At 48.4% G+C, this 27,500-nt stretch overlaps 1 protein-coding gene across 1 annotated transcript in view; it reads right to left on the bottom strand.

The window, feature by feature from the left end:
- The window catches only part of LOC146174713 (bestrophin-4-like), a 53,600-nt gene that overhangs the window by 20,522 nt on the left and 5,578 nt on the right, over positions 1–27,500 (bottom strand). Inside the window, exons 5-11 of the mRNA XM_084585443.1 lie at positions 10,703–10,857; positions 8,429–8,506; positions 8,014–8,166; positions 7,886–7,966; positions 6,161–6,315; positions 3,714–3,789; positions 1,814–2,009 (exon numbers count right to left, since the gene is read on the bottom strand). Of these exons, the coding sequence (XP_084441569.1) occupies positions 1,814–2,009; positions 3,714–3,789; positions 6,161–6,315; positions 7,886–7,966; positions 8,014–8,166; positions 8,429–8,506; positions 10,703–10,857 (894 nt within the window). The remainder of the gene's footprint in view (positions 1–1,813; positions 2,010–3,713; positions 3,790–6,160; positions 6,316–7,885; positions 7,967–8,013; positions 8,167–8,428; positions 8,507–10,702; positions 10,858–27,500) is intronic.

Raw genomic sequence — 27,500 nt, 5'->3', positions numbered from 1 at the left:
CCAGTAAAATCGCGACGTGTCTCTCGAAGAAGTTATTATACCATGGAAATTTTTACCACGTCTGAATACAGCTCATGGCGGTTCCCGGAAGATTTCATATAGGCGGTCACTTTGCATGAGAATGTTGTGAAGCCATCTTAAATAACCTGTTACGCTAGAGAGAGAGGCTGAGTCGCTTAAAACCAAGTTAGTTTGCTGTTCCGATACAGAATTGTTTGTTGAACAAAGTGACGACTCGCAGCCAAATGACTGTGCATTTCACGGTGTCGTCGATTAAATTTGTGAAATATTTTTGCTTAGAAGTTCTTCGTAAAATTCCCGTAGAAGCCGTATGGTTTGAAACATATCATTCAAAGGTCAAATCTGGGTTGTTGTTCTTATGATCTTTCGGTAATAAGGAAATTCTGCTGGCAACTGGGTTGATGGGAATTAGCGAGTCCAGTATTTTATCTCCAATTTTTCCAGCTTTCAACAGACCATGTATGGTGTCAATGACTTCTGGTTTTTATTTCGATGTCGGATCAGAATCAAGGCGTTTAAAAACGTGTTGTAGTCTGGCTGTCTCAGGCCCTCGCTAATGTATTCTTACGTATTCATAATAACTATGGCACCCCCTTGTCCGCCGATTTGATAACAATTTCGGGGGATTTCGCTAGTTTTTCCATTGCTGCCGAACCATCAGAAAATATATTATGGGACCCTTTATCCTTATATGCTCCTAATATGTCCTGCTGCTCCACTGTTATATATATGTCTAGATATTTATCACGTCGTACTGGAAGAGTGCATTGTTTTGACGAGGGCAATGAATTTTCCCTGTAATTGGCAACGGGACGGTCGTGGAATTACTCTCTAAGTCTCAGGCTGCGTGCGAAACTTTCTAGGTATTTTGCAAGAGTAAACTCGTTATATCTACGGGATGCGGGACAGAAGTTCAGCCCACACGACAGGAAATTCTTTTCAGCGCTAGAGAGGCTAGCACTGGATAGAGTAACAATAATAGCGGAGGGTGGCGGTCGCACTTCATTTATGCTATCAATTTTAGATGTGGCAGCGGAACAGTCCTGCAACAAGCCTATGGGTGGAGATACCTTGTCGCGTTAAAATTTTTCAAGCTTTAACTTCGCGATCTGTGCAGTATTTGTCTTTGTATTCATAACTCACTTCCTTGAAGTATGCAATAGGCAACAAGTTGTGTTTTCCGCTTTCGCAAAGATTCTACTGTTGACCTGTAATGGTGAGTAAAAATGACCATTAAGTCGATTGCTGCCTTTTTTAAAACCTTTCGTCATATATCTTTGTTACGGACGGACATTTCAAAGTTTTGTGCAGCAGCTATTTCGCAATTTTTATTTAATTATATGAAATTCGCCGAAGACCGAACTGCGTGAGCATTAGGCTCACAAAAGCAAATAGATTAACTTACTTGACGGCTAGAAAATGGAAAGGATGTTGCTGGCTGGTTTATTGTTTATGTTTTTATGGCGTGGGCTTTGCCCCAGTTGTGCTGTATGTTGCCGCTGCTGCAATAAACTTTCATTTGCTATCAGCACCCGTGTCTGTGTTTCTTCTCTGTCCTGCATTTTGTGCTGTTAATTTTCTGTCAAGATGTACAACTGTCTCGGCTAATTCAGTTTGTCTAATTGTCAGTTGTCCAGCCTTGTTGGGCACGCTAAACGAGACACTTAGGCAGCTGTAAGGGCAGCTGGGTATAACCCTCCATAATTAGGTCTATTTATAAGAGATAAGCAAGAGTTGGGGGTTTGTAGTGAGCAGTAGTATCATGTGCGTCGGCAAGGCAGCATCAACCTACCAGACCCGCGCCTGGTGGAAGAGTCTCTTCTGGCGATGAGCCTACTCAACCGGCCCGCCCAGCTGGCTTTGGCCGCCGGCGCCCAGCGCCAGGCGAGGCCGCCAATTGAGCTGCCGCGGGACGAAGACCTGCGGGACCTGGGAACAGGTCGGCCTCGCAGGGTGCTGCCGCGCCCATCGCCGCTGTCCTCTGGACCCTGCGAAGGGTCTGTTATTTCACGGCGTCCGAACTAAATGAGCTTCGCGAGGGCACGGATGGCCCAAAACAGCAGCACCTGCTGTTGCTTTTATTGTTATTAATCTGCGCTTGCAGAATGCGGGCAGTCACGCTGCCGTTCCCACCCGCTCTTAACCTTTCGGTTTCACGTCTTCTTTAAGTCACACCTACAGTGACGTGTAGAAAGTTGTTTCACAAAAAGGTCGCGACCGGGTGTATACTACCGGCTGGGCATGCAGAAAGGTGCGAAAGGTTTTCATCAGTGGCCTTTACCAGGGCACCAGGAAAGGCTGTCATAGCCAGCAAATTATGACTGAAATACTTGCAAGGGGGCGCCCCAAAGTAGGCGTGGATTTCTGGCGTTGGGTTGGCAGACTTTTATTCGATGATCTTTCCGAAGTTCCACCAACGCAGCTTGCCGCTCAAAGCGCAGCTGGGATGTTCATCGCATGCCCTGAGCGATTTCTGTTCCACGTGGTGTGTTTAAGGAATTCGGCCACTATGTTCGTCGCCACGTTAACGACACGCAACGAAGCGAGGCGGGGTTCGCATTTGTGCCTCTGAAGGAGTTATGTGGCTGTTACGTTTCTTTTCCGAAAATGCGTTTTAGCGCAGTACTTAAAGAAATCTGACTCTGTGTCTGATGAAATTCACTGTATAGAAACCTCTGGTATAGAAGTGCGAACAGAGAAGCAGGTGTCATATTTTAAAATTTAAATTTTGAATTTTGTTTCCTCCTTCAATGTTTCAAGTGTTGCTTATTTTTGGTACACAATGCTCCTATCGGAGTATATTGCACATGCTAGGTAGTAATGCTGATTTTGAAGCGACGCTTGTCAGTGCCCTCGCAACATTCTTCGGGCATACAGAGCTCCCCTTTTCGCGATCTCGGTCAACTGTCGTTCTGAAATGGATAAAAATAAAGCCAAACCTAAATCCTAGTGCAGTGCCTAAAGGAATTCCGAGTAAGATGCAAATGTTATTTCAAACTTATTTCATATGCATAAAAAAAAAGGATTTCGCATTCTTTGAACATTGTACAGTGTATTGGGGCCTTTATCTAGCTATATAGATTTCATTGTTATGTTTAGCAATTACGGTTATGCTCCGCTGTAATGGCGGGGGGGGGGGGGGGGGCATGGTCAGCAGAACTGATGTAGCATAACAACGCCGTCAAAGCCTGAAGATCCAAAGGCTAGCGAGTGTAAATATACGGCCAACATGGGTTATTTAGCCGGCCCGAATGATTAGGACATTTCTTATGGGGCGCGAAGGAAAAGCCTTGCACACCTCACACCAAAACAAGCGAAACTTTTGCAACCATCACAATGGATAAGCAATGCAATAAAATTGTAATACTGAAAAGTTGAAGCTTGTTGGTCGTAAGAACACAGGGTGGGGACGGTTGGAGATCTCACCTGCAAGCACTAAGCGGGAGTAGGCGCCAGAACTCGGTGTCTCTGCAGTGTGGATAGTCTTCAAGCAGGCAGAAATATTTTGAAAAATACAGTCCCAAAGGCCGAACACCATGCTCTATATTTATTTATTTCTTCTTTCACGCTATAATTGAAGCCATCAACTGGCGCTTCCTAGCTGTTTTTTACTTCGGTCTGTGTTCTCTTTATTCAAAAAGTGCGTTTGCTCGAGGCTCGCGAATTTCTCAACTGGGCTCTGCATATCTCACCTGGTTCTTTTCGACGTTCTGAGGCGTGCCAACCAGCTTCTCTCGAGACACCACGCCCGCTTGCCCAGGGGGAATGCTGCGCCATGCGATCGCATCTTTAGGGTCCGGCGTTACTTTGGCCATCGTGGAATAAACGGTTACACGGCCTGTGAAGCCGAGCTGTAATGTTTCTCTCGCTATGCATACTAAATGAATGCGTAAAATACTAAAGGTAGTAGTAGCCGAACGTTCTGGCTGGGCCGCTTTGCCACAGCGAAGAAACAAAGCAGCTGCATCGACAATGCCTGCTTCATCACCGTATGTCATTGTGACAGCGTATAGCCGGTTGAAGTTTCTTCTTAATGCGTAAACATTAAGTGTCAGTGTTTTGAGGTTTGGCCTCCTCAAAAGTTGTGTAGATGATTTTGTCGCAACCGAGCGAGTTACCAAAAAATTAATGATTGTACTAGATAGAGGAAGAAAAAATCTCGTCTAAAAATTGTATCGGTAAAAATGTTTATTAGGTAATTAATTATAGCCAAAAAAGTCGATCAGGCGTCAAAAATAGCCAGGCAGAGTAATGACGACTTCTGGATGTGACGTCACACTTTTTGTCATGTAATGTGTGGTAGGGTCACGTGACATGTAGCAATGTCCTGTGACCGGAAGTGTGACATGCCTGGCTTTTGAGAAAAAACAGAAGTAAAACGAGTAAAATTCATGAGAAAATGTCGAAAAAAATAAAAGAACATGCGCAGCTTGCTACAAAATGTCGTTAATGATTACTAATTTCTCCAATGCGGGTACCGCAATGATCCCTAACGTTTTTGTACGTTTTAGACTTCTCTCTATCGTCTTTTAACCTGGGCAGAGCGTCGCTGCAAAGATGAGATGAAAGTAAATACTGAAATGTCGCACATCATGAATGTTTTCCCGCTATAGCATTCCACGTAGCAAACCAGCAGGTTTCCTGGCTGAACTCTGGAAGACAACGAATGCGTCACGCTTAGTAGAACTTAAAAGAGAAAAATTTGCCTTGCCCTTTTTATGAACGCCTTCAAAGGCAGTCACTTCGGGTGTGGCCTGGCATCACGCTAAGCGCTACTTATGCTGACGCCTGCTGGTTATGAGCTATGTTGAGCCAAACAAGTTCACACTAGTCAAGTTCATCTCAAGCAACTACACTGTCCAACCCTGCACCACGAAGGAACAGTACGTGAATTCGAAAGTTCAATGTGTTGTGCTGAAGACCTCTTGCTTTCGGTTAGTGTTGAAGTATCTCCGCATATGGTCCGCACATCACGTCTGTGTGACATACGCATTAGTGTATGCTATATATTTTTGTAGCAAAAGCTACACTAAGTTAGGTTTTCACGCCGTCGGCGTGGCACCGTGGCAGGAGCTGCCAACTTGGGTCTCTCGTTTCACATGGGACGGATATGTCAGAATCAGCCTGCCAGGACCCTGGCATTCACGTTACCCCTATTGGCCAATAAGGTACGTTTTTTTTTTTTTTTCTTTATTTCCTGGCTTTGGTTCATACCATTTCACAAGAACACAACACGAATAACACAAAACAAAGTACATATTGGAAGGTCATCATCAGCCAATGTCAGGCTGGCTTCGTCTCAGTACATTAAAACTCCCGCAACGACAGCAAAGGCTCTACCCTTGAGAGCCATTCGGGAGGGTCAGCAGCCACTTTCTGTATGGCAATAAACCAATTCACACTTTCTCGAAAGTATATTCTAGTGCCAATAAGGCACTAGGAACGTGCCAATAAGGCACGTATGAACGTGTCTTTAGCTGGGCTTTATATGTGAGCTAGTAGCCTACGCTATCTCGTTATATCCTTAAAGGCGGAGATTGAGTGCCCCCATATTTAGATGCAATAAACGCCTTTACCACCACCACCTAAAACGTCGGCGAACTTTGATGCGTTCAAGGGAAAGCTGGTTGTGTTCGATGCAACGCTCGGTCGCCCGCAGACTAAGCTTTCGCTCCACTCTCGGTTCAGCAGCGTTGAACCCGTGTTTTTTTTTTTTTTTTTTTTTTTACTTACGACGCGTCATTTTGTACTCACGCGAGCCTACACAGCGTCCTTCAAAGGACTACGCGCAGCTAGTTCCGTTTTATTGCGATAGCAATACGGCGCCAGGATTCGAGCCATCACATTGTCCCGGCGGAGGCCACGCTTGGCCTCGCTTGAGAAGATGAAGAAGAAGAAGAAGAAGACTAGTAACTTACGCTCTCGCGTCATACTCTTAAAGAATGAGCTTAAAATCCCCAATAATGCAGCACCTTACACTGATAGGGCGTGATAGGGGAATAATGTAGTAGGCAAAAGAAGCTTCCGCCGTTGCTATCGCAATTCAACTAGGGTTAACCAGAGTTAAACCAGAACTAATTTTTCTGTGCGCAACCGGTAACAGCATGCCTTCGGATTGTGGAAAAATGTGTGCGCTTACATCATGCATGCCGTAGAGCCTTGGTGCGGGAAGCAATAGAAGCGGCTCGAAGCCAGCGTGTAGGGTAGCTCCGGGGCGAGCACCTCGTTCCAGTACTGGTCCTTGAGCAGCTCCGGGTGGTTGTAGTGCATCTCGTCCACCACCAAGTACGACACCTGGGTGTACAGGCGATATTAGCCTGCTGTAGTCGGTCGCCAAATGTTCCGTGCTAGTTGCTTAATTGAATGAAAACCACTGAAAACCTCACAAGGCCACGATGGCATGGTGTGGCGCCATGATGTTCTCCTAAACCTTAAAAGGATTGTGCCGTTTCTTGCCGCTCAACCCGTGAAGGATACACGATGTGAGCGGAGCCCCGTCCAGCAGTACACTCAATCCTGGCTTCTTGAGACACTGGGAGAGGTGCAGCATCCACTCGTTCATTCAAACCACTCACTGCGCTTATTAAGGTATATCTAGCCAGTCGAGAGAAGACTGTCGACGGCATGGCGGTCGTGCAGGCGGTCGTACACCCGTGGACAAAAGTGGTATACTCCACACGCTGGGAGAAAACTGCCCGCCAGATTTTTCCGACAAAGAGGCAGTTATTTCTGAAATATGCATAACGTACCCTTCTTGATATACTTGCCATCTTGTCGAAGCAATTTTGTGTGGCACATTTTTTTTTATACAGAAAAAACGCAATCGGTGCGGCTCGGGTGGAGTGTACCACTTTTGCCCACGGGTGTACGTTAGAATAGCGTGTTTTTCATGCAGTGCGTAGGCGTTCAGTCGTAGTAGGTAACCCTGCCGCAATTTTAATGCCTTGTGAATTGCCTGATACATATTGACACGGTACTTTCTTACTAAAGCTGTGGTTCACTAGATGGCAGGTTGAAACGCGGGTAGACTATAGGCTTTCTTCCAGCCAAATGACATTTTTTCTTATATCATCATTGTTTACAGTACACGTGCCGAAACTCAATGACTGCGTAAATATCTGAGCAACAGCTTATGTACCGTCAAGCTGGGCTAGAAAACGTGTCCGACGACACGGATTCTGCCTGCGTGGAGCGCAGGCTCTCCGACAAGCCGTACGTGAGGCTTGCTATGTAGCGCGAACTTACATGCACCAGGAAGAGTGCCGGCCGTAGAATACTCTTAACAAAAACAGTCATATACCACTGCGCTGAAATAGGTTGGACAGTGCAACACTTTTAAATGAGGTATCTGTTTCGACCAGGCCGTTATGAAAAGTGCGCGAAATCCCAGACGCCTTTGAAGGTTCATGCGTTTACGCGCCATTTTTTGTCATAATAGACAATGTATTGGTTTTGCAAACAACAAGTCAAACTGAACATTGGATGGTGACATAGCTCGCTTTGCAACCAAAGAACTGGAGCAGGGCAACAATAGCCACGGTTTTCTCCATGCAGTCGCTCGCACAGAAGGCGCTTAACCGCGGTCTTTGCAATGCGTCTCACCGAAACCTCGCTCTCAGATCCATCAGTATTAATCTCTGGACAACATTTCAAGAGGAGGAGGACACAGATACCAACCTTGCTCGAAACCAACATGGCAGGTTCTTTGGTTGAGTGCCTGATTATACGGTATTCTGGAGGCTATATTAATTAGTCTCTTTCTAAAATCGTACACTGGCTTATCAACAGTGATATAGCGCAATCAATGCTCCCAGAGGCATTGTTCACAAATGACCAACGCAATAATGGACAGCGGCCAGCTGACCTGGATGTTCCGGTCGATGACATAGTTCATCTCGAAGTCGTCATCGTCCTCGCCAAAGGGATTCACCAAGGTCTCGGCCACCTGCGTAGTCCAAGCTGAGCAAGGCTCGCGGCCCAAGAAGGCCTCACCTTGAGCCAGCCCATGTAGAAGGAGAAGCGCAGGAAGTTGAAGATAGGCACATAGAGGTCGATCTCATGCCCTTTGTATCCGGCCTCCGGGTTGAGGCTCTGACTGCCAAACAGCGTAGCGAGGAAGAACGTGTACACCGCCAGGGTCGTCACCTGCATTAACCATCAGTGCTTATCGCAAGTAAAGGAAGATGGTATGTGCAGCGTGCGTTAAGACAGAACGCGACCTTGAAGTCCGCTCCCTTCCGCGCTGTTACTGACGCACCATAAACGGAGACGAAGAAAGGATAAATTTCTTGAGTCCTAGATTTTAGGGGCGGTTCATGCTCGTGGTCATGCTTCGCGCGACGCCATAAACATGGTTCTTGCACAAAAGGAGTCACTCAAGCTTAAAAAAGAATATCGCTGCGCCCACCTGCGTGTACACGAGTGGTATGCTGATCCAATCGTAGTTGAAGAGGCTGCCGCAATTGCTACGGTACCGGGCGATCTCCTGAAAAACAAAAAAGAAGAATCCGAGAGCACTGCAGCATCTGCTGTGGATGAATGCGAAAGCATTTACGCCTCCTCGACACTCGCTACCCATCTTTGCTTCTCTTTGCGTCTATCCATCCGTCTTTGCCTCCATGTGCCTCTCTTCGCCCCTCTTTGCCTTCCTTTGCCTCTCTTTTGTTTTGTCTCCTCATCTATCTTGATTCTATCTCTCACTTTGTCCGGCGTTCTGTGTTACGTTCTACGCACCGCCAAACCCGAACACGTCGACGCAGCACACAATTAAGAACCGCGTCCTCTGGCGCCTGCGGAGAGAGTGCGACTGGCGTAGGAGAGAGATTCCATCGGACGCAATGACGCCACGCGTTGCCAGGATGCGACGTGACGTCATGGGGGCATTCAACGACCTCCTGCCTGGCGTAAAGCCCCTGCCTGTAGTAAAGAGGGGCGTCGCCTGGCGTCGATGACGTCACGCGTTCTAGGCTGCGCCATAGCGTCTCCGGCGGCGGTTCCCATGGCAACCGCATCGTTTTGACGTCACTACATATTCGTAGCCATCTTACGCATTTGTTCGGCCCTTTCGCCCTTTGACGCCGTAATTATATAATTATTTATTATATTAATTAATATAAGGCAATGCCTAGACAAATCGGGCACCTCGGTACAACATTGTTAGAGCAGGGTTTTGTACATATGTCGAGAATTCTTTAACATAGTTTGGCACTTTATAATTGTATGCTAATAAGTATGTGTGAGATAATACAAGTATATATTTAAGGGATTGGTTGTTAAACCGTTGAAGTCAGGCAAGCATTGCAGAACCATGCCGATAGATTAACTGTATAAGTGCTGACCGATATCTATACCAGCTGCTGAGCAATCACACCCCTCCGTGAAAGCGGCCATCATAAAAGGGATAGCATACGTCCTCTAGGGCACTCCCTTGTAGGGCCCCGAAAGGTAGAAATCGACTTCTACAATGTAAAAAAATCTACTTCCACCTCTCCTCGAATAGCAGGAGTGCAAGTGCGCATCCTCGGGGAGTGCAATGAAGTGCAAGTGCGAACTGCAGTTTTCCTATAGCGCTCGTATAAAGGGACAGCCAAGACTAATTACGGGATTGATAAAAAATCGATTCTTTCCTAATACCAGCTCAGAAAAAGTATTTTTAGTAAAAACTGAGATGCAGGTATCGCCCCTTAGCTATCGCTTTCTCAATCAAATTGAAATGACTTGAATGTTCCCTTTGCTTTTTTGTGTTTCGCGCCTATCTCGGCCTACAAACTGCCAATAACATTTAAACTAATTTCAGCGATGTTTTTGTCGATTAAGCACCAGTTTGACAAGCGTAATAAAGAAAGATATTCCGTTTTTAAATTAAATTTGAGCAGAAACGCTCCTCTTCCTTTAGAAACAACAACATAACCGCAAATGACCATATACAGCGCATTTTTCTTAAGCACGAAGTCTGAGTATAGCTGCTTCATTCTTTCATTCAGAAGCGCGCTTCTGGCCGTGTTGCCAAACCCATTTTAATTGAGCTGCATCAAAATTGCATTCACTCCTACCTTCTTAATAGCGGTGGTGCTTTGAAATAGGTGCTGACGATTTTCGATTCAGAACGCCAGAACTGTATATATAAACTTTTACCACTCCCGCGGTTGGAAGAGACGATTTCCTTCAGGCGTTAAAATTCGAGCCACATTTCACCGTCGGTATGGTATTATTGTTCAATTGATAGATGCATACCGGCTACGTATGTACACGGCTTCAGTCGTGAATGGTGCTTAGTGCTTAGCTGGAAAAGAAGACAGGCTGCACAGACAGGTTCGCAGTAACCAGCATCAATCAATATTTGCTCAAGTACTTCAGCGCACCTGTGTGAAAGCCTGTACTCTAAATCAGACATGGCGTCCGTGAGACAACACTACCTAATGAAAGCAGGCCTGCAGTGGGACCTTGAATGCGACTATCGCAAGTGAATGCTAGACAATCAGTAACGGGAACTTCTGCGAATTTTTAAGCGAGACTAGACTGCACTCTTTCTTCAAACCCTCTACTTCTATCTTCCTTTTTCACTATGGCAGCAAACACCTCGAATAAAAAGCAGGCACGAAAAAGCACGAATAGCAGGAGGTCGCTTTTCGGGAGACAGCGTGAGCCAGTCAAAATAGAGTAGCGGTGGAGCGGCACTCACATCGACGACGGTCTTGAGTGCGAAGTCGTCGCGAATTCGCCCTTCTTTCCGCGCCCGGGAGGCGATGCTCGACGCCCACACCAATGGCATCCAGTAGGTGGAGTGGTTCGTCTTGAGCTGCTCGAACACCTCGCGTTCGTTGCCCAGCAGAAGGCCTGCGCCGACAAACACTTTTTGCGCCCTTGCTTTCGCACTAAACGGTGTTGAATGCAACATTCCCCTGTCCTCTATGGAAACGGACTTTATTTAGATCGTCTAATTGAACTGCCCGACGTCGGCGGCGCTGTCGTCTATTTGAAGCCTGGATGCAATAATGAAACGCCAGCTATAATCGAAATTGACAATATAATAAAAAATCAGCAGGAATGAATGATCAGCAAGAACGAAATGTCTGATATAGTGAAGCACTGGCTATAACTACTTGGAAATGGCTTTGCAGTGACAGGTAATCATCATATTATACTGATGGCACTGGCTTAGTGAAGCAGGGCTACCTTATGCGCTTCGGGCTGCATAATCACCTCTGAATAATATTTGATGCTTCTGAATTGTTATATATATACATATATCTTCAATTCATCGTGTCCGGACAAAATTGGAGCGAGACACTCAAGTGCTTCGGCTTTCATATCCCCTTTCATATCCCGTTCGCACTTATTTACAATCCTGCTAACTGAAACATTAACAATTTGACGCTATCACGTTAAAGGCCTCGTTACCGAGCAAATCCAGCGTAAGCATTGTGGTCGGCCTTGAAATAGAGCTTCTTGAAAACAAAATAAAACATTCGTTATTTTATTCACTGCTTATCTATAAGAAAGTTTACAAACGGGTACTTGACGTGCGAGTACACTTCATGCTTCGAGAAAAAATCGGCCGGGGGGGCACCCTGCTGGTCAAACGTACATTCCGCGTTTCGTCATGCGCTGACGTCTCACCTAGCTGTCTTAGTGCCGAAATTTTAAGCTCAGACCCGGTCCCGTAATTCGGCCCCAGGAGTTGGCCACTCATTGCGATTCGGCCTTATCATGTTGTGATGGCACAGAACCTACCGATCAGTCAGTGCTCCTACATGTCACCTGTAAGAGCAATTACCGCGACTTGTCGCTGAGAACGCCGACGACGCCAGCGCCGACGCTAGGCTTTCGGCAGAAGCGGGCATTTAAAACTATCGCGTTAAAGGTCGTTTTCGAATTTATTGACCTTCTCCTCTTAGAGCATATGAGCTCTGTATAAAAAAAAGATCACTGAGAGTTTCTTAGACATTTTGCTATAGTATAGTAAAAAAATACTTCCCGAACTGTCACTAATAGGCGAGACGTGTTCGAAATCTTCGGACAGCTCTCTGTTGGAAGAGTGAGGTAGCAGCGGCTTTCTGTGGATATGGGTGCATGCCCTCTTTGGTAACAGCATTGGCCCGGGAACAGATGCTCTTCATAGGCGGAGCCACTATTTCCTGTTTTCAGAATTCGTCCATAGGAGTGGACTGCGTTCACCTCTCTCTTCACCTCCCTTTTCATTTTCTTTCTTCTCTACTTTCTCTCCTCTATCCGCACAAGACAGCGGAGGCGCCTTTCCCTTCCTATAAATAAATCAGTTATTTTTTAAATCAGCTCAGCTGCAGAGCCAGTAGCAGGCCTGTGCATTTTCTTTTCCTTCTTCCTACAGCCACAACACAACAGCCTCTTCGTTTATATAATTGGTTCACAGAAAAGAAAAGGCACTGCGCATGTCACACCTGTTGCTATAGGCACCTGAACCGACTGTAAGGGAACGAAGAAAGGTTGAAGCAAAAGTGGAAAGATAGGAAGAGGAGCCATAGTGGAGGGCTTAGGAGTAATTTCGACCACCTGGGGATCTTTAACGTGCTCTGAGAGTGGGAGGTGAGGGATCAAGGGTGGCTGGTCTTAGCCCTGATGGGGCTAGGTCACCGCCGTTTGCTGCGGTGGCGAGCCTGCCACCGATTTTTATCTGTTGTAGGTCGTCATTGCACCCGCCACAGTTTCGATGGTGGACGACGGCTGTTGCGGCGCGCGTCTTTCTCTCTTTCTTCTTTTTCTTTCTTCCCTACTTTCTTCCGTCCGCACGAGGCAGCGGAGCCCCGCCGGGGTGGTGCAGTGGTAAGACGCCCGGCTACTGTGCCGGAGAACCCTGGTTCGAACCCGAACTCGGCGGCTGCGTTTCGATGGAGGCGAAACGAAGAGGCGTCCGTGTGCTGTGCGATGTCAGCGCACGTTAAAGAACCCCAGGTGGTCGAAATTACTCCGTAGCCCTCCACTACGGCTCATCTTTCTCTCTTTCCACTTTCACTCAAACCTTCCTCCCTTCCGTTACGGCGCGGTTGAGGTGTCCGCAGAAAACAAGTGAGGCAGTTACCGTATATTTCTCTTCCTATAAATCAATTAATCAGAGGCAGCGGAGGTAGCTCAGCTACAGCAGGCCCATGCATTTTCTTTTTCTTCCTACAGCCACAACAACGCGCACTGAAATCGCACAGCACATGAACGATTCTTCGTTTCATCTTCGTCGAAACGCAGGAGCCAGTAGTTGAGATCGAACCCGGGTACTCCGGCACAGTAGTTAGGCACATTAACCACTGCAACAATTTTGAAAGGGGGGGGGGGGGGGGGGCTGCTTTTCTGTTCAATAATAATAATAACGTTAATAGTTGGTTCACAGGAAAGGAAAGGCGCGGTATCTGTCACACGTGCTGTGGACACCTGAACCAGTAAAGGAAGGGAGGAAAATGGTTGTAAAAGCCTAGAAAGAAAAAAAAAAGGCGCAGTATACATTTAGGTGAACAGCACGAAATCGTGGGAACACTGATTAATTAGGTCAAGGTCATTAAAGGGCAAATTTAGCGTCGCAGAAAAAGGTTGGTTGGTTTGTGGGGTTTAACGTCCCAAAGCAACTCAGGCTATGAGAGACGCCGTAGTGGAGGACTCCGGAAATTTCGACCACCTGGGGTTCTTTAACGTGCACTGACATCGCACAGCACACGGGCGCTTTTGCTTTTCGCCTCCATCGAAAAGCGGCCGCCGAGGCCGGGATTCGATCCCGCATCCTTGGGAACAGTAGTCGAGCACCGTAACCACTGTGCCACCCCGGCGGGGTATAAAATTGCTGCACCTAGCGATGTGACGGTTTCGCTTCATTGTAAATTTGTTTATGAGAAACGAAAAACGTAGTATCTGTCAGGGTCACTTTAAGGTGAAAACCGTCGCTTTGTACCTGCCGTAGTGAAGCGTTCCCTTCAAAAGCAAAAAACATCATTCGTGCGTGTGAAACAATGATGAAGTCCCCCGGCGTTGCATCGAACGCAAACACCTCGTTCCGCTGAACGCGTACTAGGACACATCAAGTTTTAAGAAGCGGCGTTCGAGTTTACCGATGACGTCATTGCTGGGCAGGCTATAAAATAAACTATACAAAAATCAAGATAAAAACCGAACAAAATACTTTAGTGCATGTGAAGCGCTATCGCGTATAATCCTTAATGGCGGAGCTTAGGTATCCCCCTAATTTTTTTTTCGCGATATTCGATCTACTGGACTCTGTGTGCGTACCTTATTCAAGATAACAGCCGAGCGCGTTAACAAGAATACAATGCATCTGGCACATCGTTCTGATTTCTAAACTTGGGATCATTTTTGTGCTTCGCGAGATTGCAGATTTCTTTCCGAACATAAAGCATGTTTTCAACTATTGCATTTGTTCGATCCTAGTTCAACACTGTGTTCCTACATGAGCAGTTGCAAGGAGGAGTTGCGGTACACGCTTCGTGGTCCCTACGGTGCGAGAATCGTTTGTTATGATCCTTGTTCCTACTGTACCTCAGTGCGAACAAGCGACGGCCTTCTACGAATGTACAATGTCCTTTTAAAGGCACGCTGAATCCACTGCCCTGACATAATATTATGAGCGAGCTAGTGTTGGCATTTCAACCGGTAAGTCGACGTTCACTAATGCGTCGCGGCTCGCGCCCAATAGACCAGCATAGCGTCGTCGTCGCTACCAGACAGTTCATGAGGCTTTAGCTGGCGGCACGGTTGGGACGTGCTGCCTACACATAACTGCCTGGAGCGATGGGACGTTGTGCACTCACTGCATTACCGAACTGTCCGCTCGCGGGGTCGAATCACCAAGCAACCATCACCGGCGTGGTAACGCGTCTCTTCTGGCGCGCAGTTCATGCGGGATTCCGAAGACCGGGTTTTGTTTCATTTCTTTCGAGGGGTCGATTTCCCAATTGCAGTTCTGCGCGCTTGTTAATAGTGGCAGACATGTTCAGTTTATTCCGAAGTCGCTCCGCAGCTGCGTCTAGTGGATTTCGGCGTCGTGCCATGTGGCCAATACTCGGTCGCCTACGTCGTGAACCTATTAGTTACTTGTCAGAACTGTTTTTTTCTGGGAGAAGAAGAGTTCCTAGGGCAATGGTCTTGTCCTTTTATTTTTGCGCAGAACAAGCGTGCTAACTTGTTGTTGTATAAAATAAAATGCACGAGCCTGCTACTGGCTCTGTAGCTGAGCCACCTCCAGTGCCTCGTGCGGACAGAAGAGAAAATAGAAAAGAACGAGAGAAAGACGCGCCGACGCAACAGCCGTCGTCCACGACCGATGCAGTGGCGGGTACAACGAAGGCCTACAAACGGCCTACAAAATGAAGGCCTACAAAGCAGGCTAGCCCCCATCGCAAGCGGCGTTGACCCACCGTCCCAGCCCCGTAGGGCCTGGAACTGCCACCCTTCACCACCTCCCTGTGCTAACTTGGTGTTTAGGCCAAATTGGTGATGATGCCTCTCCGTTAAGCCGTGCTTTTGTGCAACAACTGTATTATAATCTTGCTGTCGTTGTCCTGTGCACATGTACTCTTGCCTAGTCCCACTTCGCTTACCCAGTGCTTATAATCGTCTTGTATGAATGTTCATTTGTTGGGTAATCGATGAGTTGTAAATGTGTAAATAAACATTTTCTAAACACGTGCAGTATGCTTACGTATGACGTTAATTTTCGCGCATTTAGCATCGCATTTTCATTCCGTATATTTTAAAGAGTAAGCTTTTCTACTGTCAGTGAAACTCTGGATTTAACCTCTAAGCGTGCGAATGACTGACCTCAGTAAGTGCCCACCAGGGTGAGACAGATACTGCGCCTTCATTTCCCAAAACTCGATATGTTGCGTTTCCAGCGTTGCCCCGCCGTGGTAGACATTGGTTGAGATGCCCGACTACTGTTCCAGAGTTCCCGTTTCGGACCCGACCGCCAGTGACTGTATTTAGATGGAGGCGTGGACGTGCGTTCGTCCGTCCGTATGCGTCCGTGGTGCTGGCCAACTGTCCATGACTTGCGGCGACCTTTCCAGCCCACAAACCGGCCGCCTTTGTAAGGCCTGTTCGGAGAGGTGGAGACCGCGACCTCAAAACCCTGCGTACGTGAGGTTCCAGCGATATTGTGGTTGAAATTCTAGAAAGGGGAACATAACATGCGGTCGAAGTTCGCTTTAGCCCGGGTGGCTAAATGGATGGATGGAAAAACTATTTCGTCAGACAGCAGGTGCGGACTGTTCCCTACTAGCTGGTCATCTACCCATGGCTGACGGCGACCTGGGTAGCCCACTCCACGTATGAGCTGGCCAACACGGCCTGCCAGTGATCGAAAGAAGGATCCCGCATAATATCCTCTAGTGGCGGCGCTATTCTACATTCCCATAGGACATGGTCATATGTTGCCAGCTCCTGGCACCATCTACACTCCGGCCTAATCTCTTCCAGGTATATTTACTCAGTATATAGGAATTGAGGAAAAGCAGCTCTACAATGTTCACCAGATGCATTCTTATACCTTGACCAATTGCTTGCCCGGATAAATCCTCCGCTTGGGTTTATAGTGATTTGTTATATCATGAAAGGATACCAGCCCATCTCTCGTGGACCTTCCCGAAACCACCGACTCACCTGCTCGGGTGACAAAACCTCGAGTATTTATGTGAGCCGCCTCGTTCAAAGGGTTCCTAGAGCGTGCCGGTGACCATACAATTTCCACTTCCCTAAACTCTCGTTCCTTGGCCTGATTAAGAAGTGCCGAGATACCCGATATTCTGCCTCTCACCAAATTTCGTATTGCTATTTTCCAGTCGCTGAATATCAGGTCAGCTTTAATGTGCGATATAGATAATGTTATAACTTCTTTCTCTGCAGTTTCTGAGGAGCGAACTCAGACTGATCCAGAGGTCACCGATCGTCCTCGTCCGTCCACCAACATAACCGCAAATGCATATTTGTCCTTATAATGTGCAACGTCTGCATAGATGGTCCCTTTATAGTTCCCATACTTAGCTTGCAAAGCTCTGGCTCTTGCCTTCCTGCGAACTTCATAATATATCGAATGCATATTCTTAGGCAAAGGCTTTATGTACAACCATTCGTGCATCTCCTATCTCACCTGAATTTTCTTGTCTCCAGCTGGAGCCCCAATGCCGGTCTTAATTGTCCAATATGTCCCTTGCTGTTTTTGTTTCCGAAAGCCTACCGAGTGGCATCACCAGGTTCGCCTCCCGTAGTTCTTCCAGGGTGTTGTGCACACCTAATCCCAGCAGCCTTTCGGTGGACACATTGTTAGGTAACCCAAGGGCGGCCTTATATGCCTGCCTAATTATAGCATCCCCCTTATTTTTCCCGCCGAGTCCAATTTCATATAAGGTGTCGCATATAGAGTTCTACAATTCACAAACGCTTGCATCAGCCGCCCTTTTTTTTCCGGTTAGTCCACAAATGCATGGCCTGGATCCTGATCGTTTCAACCTACGCGAGCGGCACACTCTCATCTTTAACCGTAGCGGCGGTGGCGGCACAAAGGGACGTCCTTTTGTAGAATGGACGTCAGGGTAAGCGACGTCGGCAAATCTTGGGATCAATCGTCGAAAATAGGAGCACAGCCCCAGAAAACTGCACAGCAGGGGTCGTTCAAATGCTGCAACTGCTGTAGTCTTCTGTGGATCTGGCAGAACTCCATCGCGGTCGACGAGGTGTCCGAGTACCAGCGCTTGACGCTCGCCAAAACGGCACTTTTTAGAATTCAGGATAAGGCCAGCCTTCTGCCGGCAATCTAAATCAATAGCGAGTCGCGTGTTATGTTCAGTAAAAGTCCAGCCAAAAATAACAGCGTCGTCTAAATAGCACATGCAAATTTCCCACTTGAGGCCACGCAGTACTGTGTCTATAAATCTTTGAAAAGTGGCCGGCGCATTACATAGGCCGAAGGGCATCACATTGAATTCGAATATGCCGTCCGGCGTAACAAATGCAGTTTTTTCTTTGTCAGCGGGGTCCATCGGAATCTGCCAATACCCCGATCGGAAATCAACCGAAGAAAAATAAGATGCAGAGAAAAGGCAATCTAAGGCATCGTCGATGCGGGGAAGAGGATACGCATCCTTTTTAGTGGCGGAGTTGAGGCGACGGTAGTCGATGCAGAACCTCCATGTTCCGTCCTTTTTTTTTTACCAATATCACGGGAGCAGCCCAAGGACTGGAGAACTCCTGAATTACGCCCCTGTTCAACATGTCTTTAACCTGCTTGGTGATCACTTTACGCTCTGACGGCGACACGCGGTACGGCTTTTGGCGGATCGGATGGGCAGATCCCGTGTCAATCCTGTGGCGTGCGCGTGACAGCGGGAAACGTTGAGAGCCGTCGGGTTGCGCGAAATCAAAGACGGACATGTTCTATATGACAAGAGGTTCTTCAACATCTGTCATTGTGAGGTGTTCAACGATGCGCTGATCATCGGAAGAAGCTTCTCGCAGAGCAGGGGAGTTAATAGCGGGGTTATCAAGGGAAGGAGTAACGAGAGACACATAATTCGGGAGAACTGCGCTACATGAAGTTATTTAAGAGCCCGCTGTAAAAACAACCGGCTCAGGTGAGCAATTTATAGTCCACAGTACGGTACGGCCCGCTTTCACGCAAACCAAACAATGCGGCACTAACACATTTTTCTTTACTCGCTGTAAATTAAGAGGCGCCACAGTAACCTCAAAAGCATCATTAATAGGACGGGAGCAGGACACCTGAACGCACACTGCAGAATGTGGCGGTAAGACGACTTCATCACAGACACACAAAACGTCTTCATAGTTTGACGTCTCTTCCAAACGTTCACGAGAAAGAGAACCACTAACACTTAGCTCTCCTCTTCGACAATCAACTGCAGCGCCGCACATACGCAGGAAGTCAATTCCCAAGATTACATCGTGTGTAGATCGGGGCAGCACTGCAAACTCCGCCGGAAATATTGTGCCCCCCAAAGAAACTTTAAAGCTGCATACCCCAACTGGATACAATAACTCTCCACTTACTCCATAAATATGAGCAGTTTTGTCCCAAACAAACATAACTTTGCTCTTCAGAAGGTTCTTAAAACCTAAACTCATTACTGAAACTGTATCACCAGTGTCTACCAATTCCATCGTAGGTAAACCATCAACAAGCACATTAACCTCGTTCTTTAACGTGCACACAGACGGAGGAATGATAGGTAGCAGCGCACATTGTACAGCGACCTCACCATCATTGGCCGCGCTGGACAGTTTTCCTGCGTTAGTGGTGGAGATCAGCGCCGTGGTGATGAAGAACGGCGCACACAAAATGACGGAGGCGGTGTCACACTACAGTCAGACGTTGAAGAATGGCTGCGGAGCCCTTAGTTTTGGTCGATAGCTGTCGATGTAGGGCTGGACGGCGCGTCGGTTCGATGCCATCGGAGGATTCCTGAACGATGGGCGCCGATTGCAGTAACGTAAAATATGACCCGCGACAGCACACCGGTAGCACACGGGAATAGGCCGATCAAACAGCTGCGCTTCATTGGACTCTTGCAAGGTAGGACGCGACGAAAATTGAAATGCAGGTTTCGGGTCGGCGTAGCTTTCCCGCGGTAGGCGAGGTGTACGGTTGGAGTAGGACCTCGGGTCTCTGCGCTGATAAGAGAATTGCCGGTAAATCTGGTTGGGCCTTGGTCGCGGGTTATCCAGGTCTTCATGGAAGGCGAAGTCGGTGTCATTGGTTGTGTATAGCTGGACGTTGGTGGGCACGAACGTGCATGGGCTGGAAAAGCGCATGCTTCCTCCGCGAAGCCAGAGGGCGGCCGGGCAAGCAGCTCACGTCGTGAAATTTTATCCCTAACGATTTCACGAATGGCGCACAGGAGACTTGGGGATGGATATTCTTCGACGCTGGCCACGGTAGTGACATTTGCCAGTCGCCCAAACTTCGGTGTAATGCGGCGTGTCTTAAGGGCCTCGAATGTCCGGCAGTGTCGAATAACGTCGGTGACCGAACTCAAGTTGTATTTGGCAATGAGGACGTGGTAGACGTCTTCCGCAATGCCCTTGAGCAGATGGCCTACCTTGTCTTCCTCGGTCATCCGACTGTCTACGGTCTTGCGTAATTTCAGTACTGCCTCGATGTATGTGGTGCAAGTCTCACCTGCTGTCTGAGTTCTCTGAGCCACTGTCTGCTCAGCCTGCCTCCTCTTTGAAGTCAGATCTGCAAAACATTCTTTGATAGCTTCTACAAAGCCCTCCCAAGTGGTCAGAGAGTCTTCGTGGTTCTCGTACCACATCAAGGCGGTCTGCGTCAAGAAAAATACCACATTCGCGAGTTTCGCCACCGAATCCCAGCGGTTAAAGTGGCTCACACGTTCAAAATGAGTGAGCCACTCATCAACATCTTCCCCTGCTTGACCGGCAAAAGAACGGGGCTCTCGAAGCGGTAATGTCGCGTTTGAGACAGTGGGTGGTACATCACCAGACGGGGACAGAATGCTTCGCGTTGATGTTCGGGACTGCTCAGTTGTCGGCTGCATTCTCAGAGGAATGGGAGGAAGACCAGCGAGACGACGGCTACGGCGAGGCTCCAGTGGTTGATGATGCGTCATGAGGGTATTCGTACCCAGCGCCTGCCACCAAGTTGTTACGACGGGGGTTTGACGTCGGAGCGCTGCACAGGTAGAGGAGGCAGAGAACTCAGCTGCTCAACGGCTGCGAGTCCGGCACGGGCACAAGAGTCTCCTCGCCTTTCTCAACGTCCTTTTTCCTGTCTTCTATGTGTTTCCTCTTCTTCAGGATTGCTACAATATGTCCGAACCACTGAGTTGCGTCTCGCAACCAATTCGTACGCCCTGCACGCTTATGTTGCCGTTCCTGACAATGCTACCCACGGCGTAATCTACAACGCCATGGGCAAACAGAGCCGAGCGATCATCGCAGACCTTCATGCCATGAACCCCAACAACAGCTACGCCATTGCCGGCACACGGTCTATCCTCATGTCCTTCGTCAGCACGAAGGAACTACCCCGCACAGGGGTATTCAACTGTGGCCTTTTCATCTGCCACGCTTCCGCCACAAGGCCGAAGCCTGCACCAATTTTTGGAGCCACAGCCATCGCTCCGAAGTATTCCCAGCCCAGATCCGGACGCTGCCCCCGCAGCGGAGCCATGCACGAGATTCGTGATCCCCCCGACTGCACACCTAAGTGCCTCTTGTGCCAAGGCGCACATGTCGTGGGGTCCCGCCCGTGTAGACTTCGCTACGTACGGACGGACCCCTCTCCAACCAACTCCAGCCTCAAGTCAACGTCATCAACCTCACCGCAATCAACACCCTTCACCGAAGACTCCCACCCATCTAAACCCAGTCAAAGGTCCCGGACATGCCAAGAACGCAGCCCCGCCGCCGCTCCGTCTCTTTCCCGCCACTGCCGAGCCAAGACACCCCATCAACTCCTCATGTCAGCCGGCCTTCGCAGCCTCCCACCCCCAACTCCTACAAAGAGTTCAAAGCTGAAGTCGGTGTCTAGAACAGGGAGATTGCCCTGCTAAACAACAGCTGCGGGCGCTGTTAGGCTGCCCACCTCTTCGCTCCTTGCCCACAATGCCCCCCACCACCAGTCACTCCAACTCCCCTACCGCCCCCTCCCGCCCCATGTCGACCTCCTCGAATGCTTCCTCTCGCGCCATCTCCCATTCCTGCGGCCCTCATCGAAAGAGGCTCTCCACCAACGAGCCCGCATCCGCCCCGGAGCTGGAGCCCGTTTTTCGCCACACAGCCTCGTTTCTTGACACACATGAGCAACGCATCATGGCCACAATTGCTGCCCTGCGTTCCGATACGCAGAAATGGATACAACAAATTACGAATGTGTAGCCAGAATTGAGGCCCGCCAGAGTGCCCACGAAGTTGAACTTGCCCAGGTAACCCTAATGGTGTCATCACTCCTCCCTTCTTCCTCACCTCCCAATCACCCTACATAAGCAGGGGCACCTAGGCCTAATTATGGCCAGATACCCCTCACGCCTCAGTTTCTGGCAGGGGAACTGCCGTGTTTCCCGCGGAAACCGGAACGCCCTGCAGCTCGACGCACAGAACATCTCTCCCTCCGACCTCCCCGCAGTAATCGCCCTCCAGGAAACTTTCTCCCCTGTTAAGCTGAGCGACTATACACTGCTTTCCAGTCTCCTTCCCTTCCCTAAGAATAATGCCACTCTGTTTTATCGCAACTTCACGGCGATAAAGCATCCTTTCCACATTTCAGAGTGCACACACCTCTTCCTAGAGCTCCTCCCCCAGCGGTGGCAGGATGTCAGTCTCTTTTTGCTTGATGTCTGCAGCTCTCCCCGCACACATCCACCTCCTCTCCTCTTCCTCCACCTTCGCAAAGCCCTTTCCCGCACACATCGCAACGCGCTCCTTATTCTTGGTGATTTCAATGCCCATCACGTCAGCTGGGGTTACCCCAGAAACTGTAGGAAGGGTCTCGCGCTGTGGATCTTCGTCCAGAACGAACAGTTATCCTTCCCTAATAATTTCTCGGACCTCACCCGCGTCGGTTCCACTGTCCGACGCAGCCCTAATCCAGACCTTTCTATCTGCAAAAATGTCTCGGACGCGATATGGACGAACACCTGCGTCTTTCTCGGCAGCGAGCACATTATCCTGTTCATCTCTCTCTCCCCACCCTATCCTCCCGCCAGCGCACGACCCAGGTAGGTGGTCGACTGGGATCGGTTCCGCCACTCGCGGCAACATGCTCTCACCTCCATTTCAGACCTTTCTCAATCGACCGCCACCTTGCTCAAAGATGTTTCTTCCGCCACCTCTACCATCCCTACCCCCCTCACTCCTATATGGCTGACAGCCGCCCCCTGCGCCTATGGCCGGCACACCATTCCCTGCATCGCCGCTGGCTTTCACAGAAAAACCCGTTCGCTACGCCTCCGCCTTGCCCGCTTGGCTATGGGGATTGATGAACATTGTTCATATCTCACCAGGCATCAGTGGGGCCAGACCTGCGACCGCATGGCCGGCAACCTCAAGCTGAGGAATACGTGGACACTCCCACGTGTCCTCGACTCGTCGCATGCCAAGACTACGCAGCGCAGAGATGTGGCACGCCTCCTACACTACTCTCCACATCCGATTCCAATTTCCTTCTTGCACTCCAAGATCGCTATATCTGCACCTTCCCTCCGTCCCCCCTCCCTTTTTACAAAGCATCCCTAATTCTAGATATCACACTAGGGGAGATTTGTATGGCGCTACATAAGCTCCACACTACTTCCGCATCAGAAGCTGACCAAATCTCTAACAAGGTCCTCCGGCTTTGCATTATCGCCCTGGGCAGTGATTTCGCTGCGCAGGCAGTTAAACGTAACAAGTTAACTGGTGTCGTATAGTAGTGCAGTTGCTGCTGTAGTAGATACTGTTACCGTGGGAAGATGATGACGATCTAAAGTTATTTTTAAAGAGGGCGAACGAGATCTTGATGTTCGTTTTGCCCACAAATCACGATTCAGAAACCATTCAGAAGACCTTGATGACATCACGTTTAACTGCGAAAGCATTAGTTAACATAGTCAAACTCAACTACGAATATTGTGGGCCAAGTAAAGGGAAAAAACGGGGGAGCGGATTCAAGCCCACGAATTTTTCTTGGGAAGCGAGTGTGGAACCTCGCAGCTACCGCCGTTTCTTTCTTTATTGCACTCAAAACACACAATATTACACAAACTGAGTTTGAGTTACACAATATTTGAGTGAGGTAACATGACTGAAATTCTGCACATTATTTTAATGTTTCAATATACGAGACCCAGTCTGGTGCTGGTTCCACAAGTTTGACAGTTTCACAATAGCTTACAGTGTCTTCCTTAATGTATTCTCTCACAAACCATCCATCAAGATCTGCGCGATGTACCGCCATCCTACTTCTCCATATACGCAGGTCAAACTTCATTACAATGTCGTGTGGAATATCATCCTTATTTTCAATCTGCCGCAGCCGATCAACTTGACTATTAGACTACTACTGCAATGGACAGCTGGCCTGGAATCCACGCCAGACATCCACCAATTTTCAACCAAGCAACCGGCTTAACACTTGCCAAGTCGCACTCACAAGACTAGCACGCGCGTCTCTGCTCGAGTACTCCTAGCATGACCATTGTAACGGTTACACGGTTTCAGAAGTCAGTTGAAGCATAACGTAGGACTCGCCCACCTGTCTTCTAGCTCTTCGGTAACATCGCCGAAAATTGGCATATGTTCCGTCAAAGACTCGAACTTTCCTGGATGCCACCGAGACAGGACGCGAAGCGCCAAACAAGAGGCGGCCATAGATTTCTGCACGTCGCGGGGCCGGCAGCCCTCGATGTATTTGCCACTTTTCAGCGTTCACCTGAAGAACGGGAGGACTATGACTGTATTGTGCGAAACTGAGTTTGAAACTTATTGCACGCCGCGCACTAACGAAATGTATGAACGCTATATGTTTCAAAACCGCGTCCAGGCCGATGGAGAAGCGTTTGAGAGCTTCCTGAGATTTGCACGTAAAGGCTCAGTCCTAGAACTTCGGAGTGCTCCGTGAATCGATGATGCATGATCAAATTGTTTACGGCACGGCAGACGGTAAGCTGGGAGAACGTTGTTGCCAAAAGATTCGCTAATCCTGGAGACAATGGCGAAGCTAGCCCAATCTGCGGAAATGGCGGCCACACACCAAAAAGAAATGTGGGACGCGACGACTACAAGGTGGTGGAACATGTGCACCAAGCCAAGAAACCGCAAATGAAGTGCGGTAAATGCAAAAAGAGTCACGAACCGGAGTAATGTCCAGCCAGCGGACAGCGCTGTCCAAGTGCCGTCAAAAGAACCTCTTCGCGGTGGCCTGTAGGGCTAAGAATATGGCTTGCGATAGTGCGGTCTGCGAATCTGAACTGAAATGCGTTTCGGACTCCTGTCACTTCGAAGTGTTGGATGTGCCCCTTTAGCTGAAAAGCCCATATTGGATGGTACCAGCAAATATTTGCGGTAAACATGTGAACCTCAAATTGACCTAGGCTCCCAAGTTAACTTACTACCTCTGAGCTGGCCACGGTCTGAAGGTGAACCCGAAAGAAAGTAAGGCAACCCTGCGTAGCTAGAGCGGCAGAGTCAACGAACACAGCGATACAGTTAATCTATTACTTAAGTGTCAAGGAAACGAGGCTGACGTGAAGTTCTTTCTCGTACGAAAGCAACGCGCTTTGATCGGGCTCGGCACATATGAACAAATCCGACTTATTTAAAAAATGCGACCGTGTCAGTGATCACTGCAAACACATCATGAGAGTCAGTGTCACTTCGGGGCTGAGTGCTGAATGACTATCCACAACTCTTCAGCGGTCTGGTTTGTTTCGCGGACATGTACAGGATTGTTCTCAGCGTTTGATCATAAATCAAGGAAGTCTTTGAGCGATACATGGCGAAGAGATCAACGCCTCTTTTTATTCTCTGGATAACCGGTGGCTCTAATGATCACATTGAAGACACCTTGCAAACAGCTATAAACATAGCAGTTGAACACGCCACTATGAACCTACACGGTGCCGCTAAAGAATATGAACTCCTGCTGCTTCTTGCCTCACTCCACCGTTATCGACACTCTCCTTTTATAACTGTTCAAGTTAGTAATCAAGCCATTCAACATGTCCCTCAGATTCGAGTACTTGGTCTTTTCATTCAAGCCAACCTATTGAACACACATGCTCTTTAAACATTTCGTACTGCTGTCGATCACACCCTCCGCCTTATAGGAAGCGTGTCTAACAAGCATGGAGGCCTCCGTGAATTGGAACTCGTCTAGTGCGGGCCTTTGTACTTAGCAGACTTACGTACTCACTACAGTACCTTCACTTATACCGTGCAGAAACCGATGCTGTGGACTTGCTTCTCCGCCGGGTTCACAGATATGCATTTGGTATTCCTTCTCATGACTCAACCGAACGTCTTCAAACCGGCATCCTCAACACCCTTCCTGAGATAGTAAAAGCTCATCTTACCTCACAGTACGCTCGGCTTGCCTGGGAAACCACTGGTCGACATATACCTCTATCCATACTCATCAACTTTAATTCTGTAATTGAATCCAAGCACTCTATCCTGTACCATATTCATCAATGCCTACAGATTCCAACTTTACCTAAGAATATGCACCCTCTTCACCACCTACAACGACGTCAAAAACGGGCGGAAGCCTTTCGAAGACGACTTTCCAATGCCAAGGACGTGCTCTATGTCGATGATGACGAATATTCCTCCGACCCTTCCTGTGCATTTCAGCAGTCGACTCGGATGGCCGCCTCAAAACAGCTGCCAGCACATACGTCTACTCTTCAGAGGAGACGGAAGAGGCAGCCTTCGCACTTGCTCTGACCACTACCGGTATTACCACCATTGTTAGTGATTCTAAGTCAGCCATCCATAATTTTGGCGCAAGTTGAATATACAGTCCAGCCCTCTCGCCTCCTAAAACACCATTTAATTCAATTTATCACCATTCTTTGGACTCCCGCACACGAAGGCCTAGATGGTAAAGAAATGGCTCACGCCTATGCCCGAAGTTTCATCATCCGGCAGCATGAAATGGAGCCCACCTTCGGCCATGTGGCCCCGCTTAGCGTGCGGGACCGCCTCCTCTCTTTTCATGGCATACATCATTATTACCGTCCCCCGGCACACCGTAAAACCTCTCCTTATTGAGAGATTCTCTGGTGCTAGCTTCAGACTCGCACATTTCCCCACTCCTGCCTACCGACACCTCATACACCCAACTATTTATCCCTCCTCAGCTTGTCATTACTGCCCGGCCAGAGCCAAAATTGACCACTTAATGCGGAGCTGTACTCGCCACCCCTATCAAAATCATTCAATATTAATTCAAAGGAGCAGTGGGAGACTACCCTGCACAGCCTAGCGCCTGATATTCAGGACGAGATCCTGAATTTGGCTCAGAAGGTAGCGGAGGCCTACACTGTGTAGAACCTTCCTCCTCCACTCCCCATTTCCCCTATGGTATAAGTAAAGTCGTTACTCACTCAACGCCTCTTTCTCAGGCTCATGAAGTATGACTACTAATTGTATTATGTTCCCCGCAAACTTCCTGTTTTAGCAGATACCCAGCACACGACAACGATGTTGAGGTTCATGCCATCTCCATATGCTCCAGCTTAGCGAGTGAGAAAACAAGAAACTGGTTGAATAGACTGTAAAGGACCCAGTTCTCTCAAAGATCATGAAAGCTTACTGACCCCCAGCCTCTTACTGGACAGTTCAAGCCTCATGCCCCAGAACTGTCAATGACAGGTGACAGACTCTTCAAAGGCAGCAAAGTTTTTATACTTTATTGATGCGAGAAGAAATGAGAACATGATATATACAGGACGCTTGAGTGTCAATAAATGTAGTGCAAAGGCTAGATT

Source organism: Amblyomma maculatum, chromosome 11 (assembly GCF_055883805.1).
Source record: "Amblyomma maculatum isolate TAMU_Amacu chromosome 11, ASM5588380v1, whole genome shotgun sequence".
NCBI classification, from domain to species: Eukaryota; Metazoa; Arthropoda; class Arachnida; order Ixodida; family Ixodidae; genus Amblyomma; species Amblyomma maculatum.
This window is presented reverse-complemented; position numbering and strand designations above follow the sequence as displayed.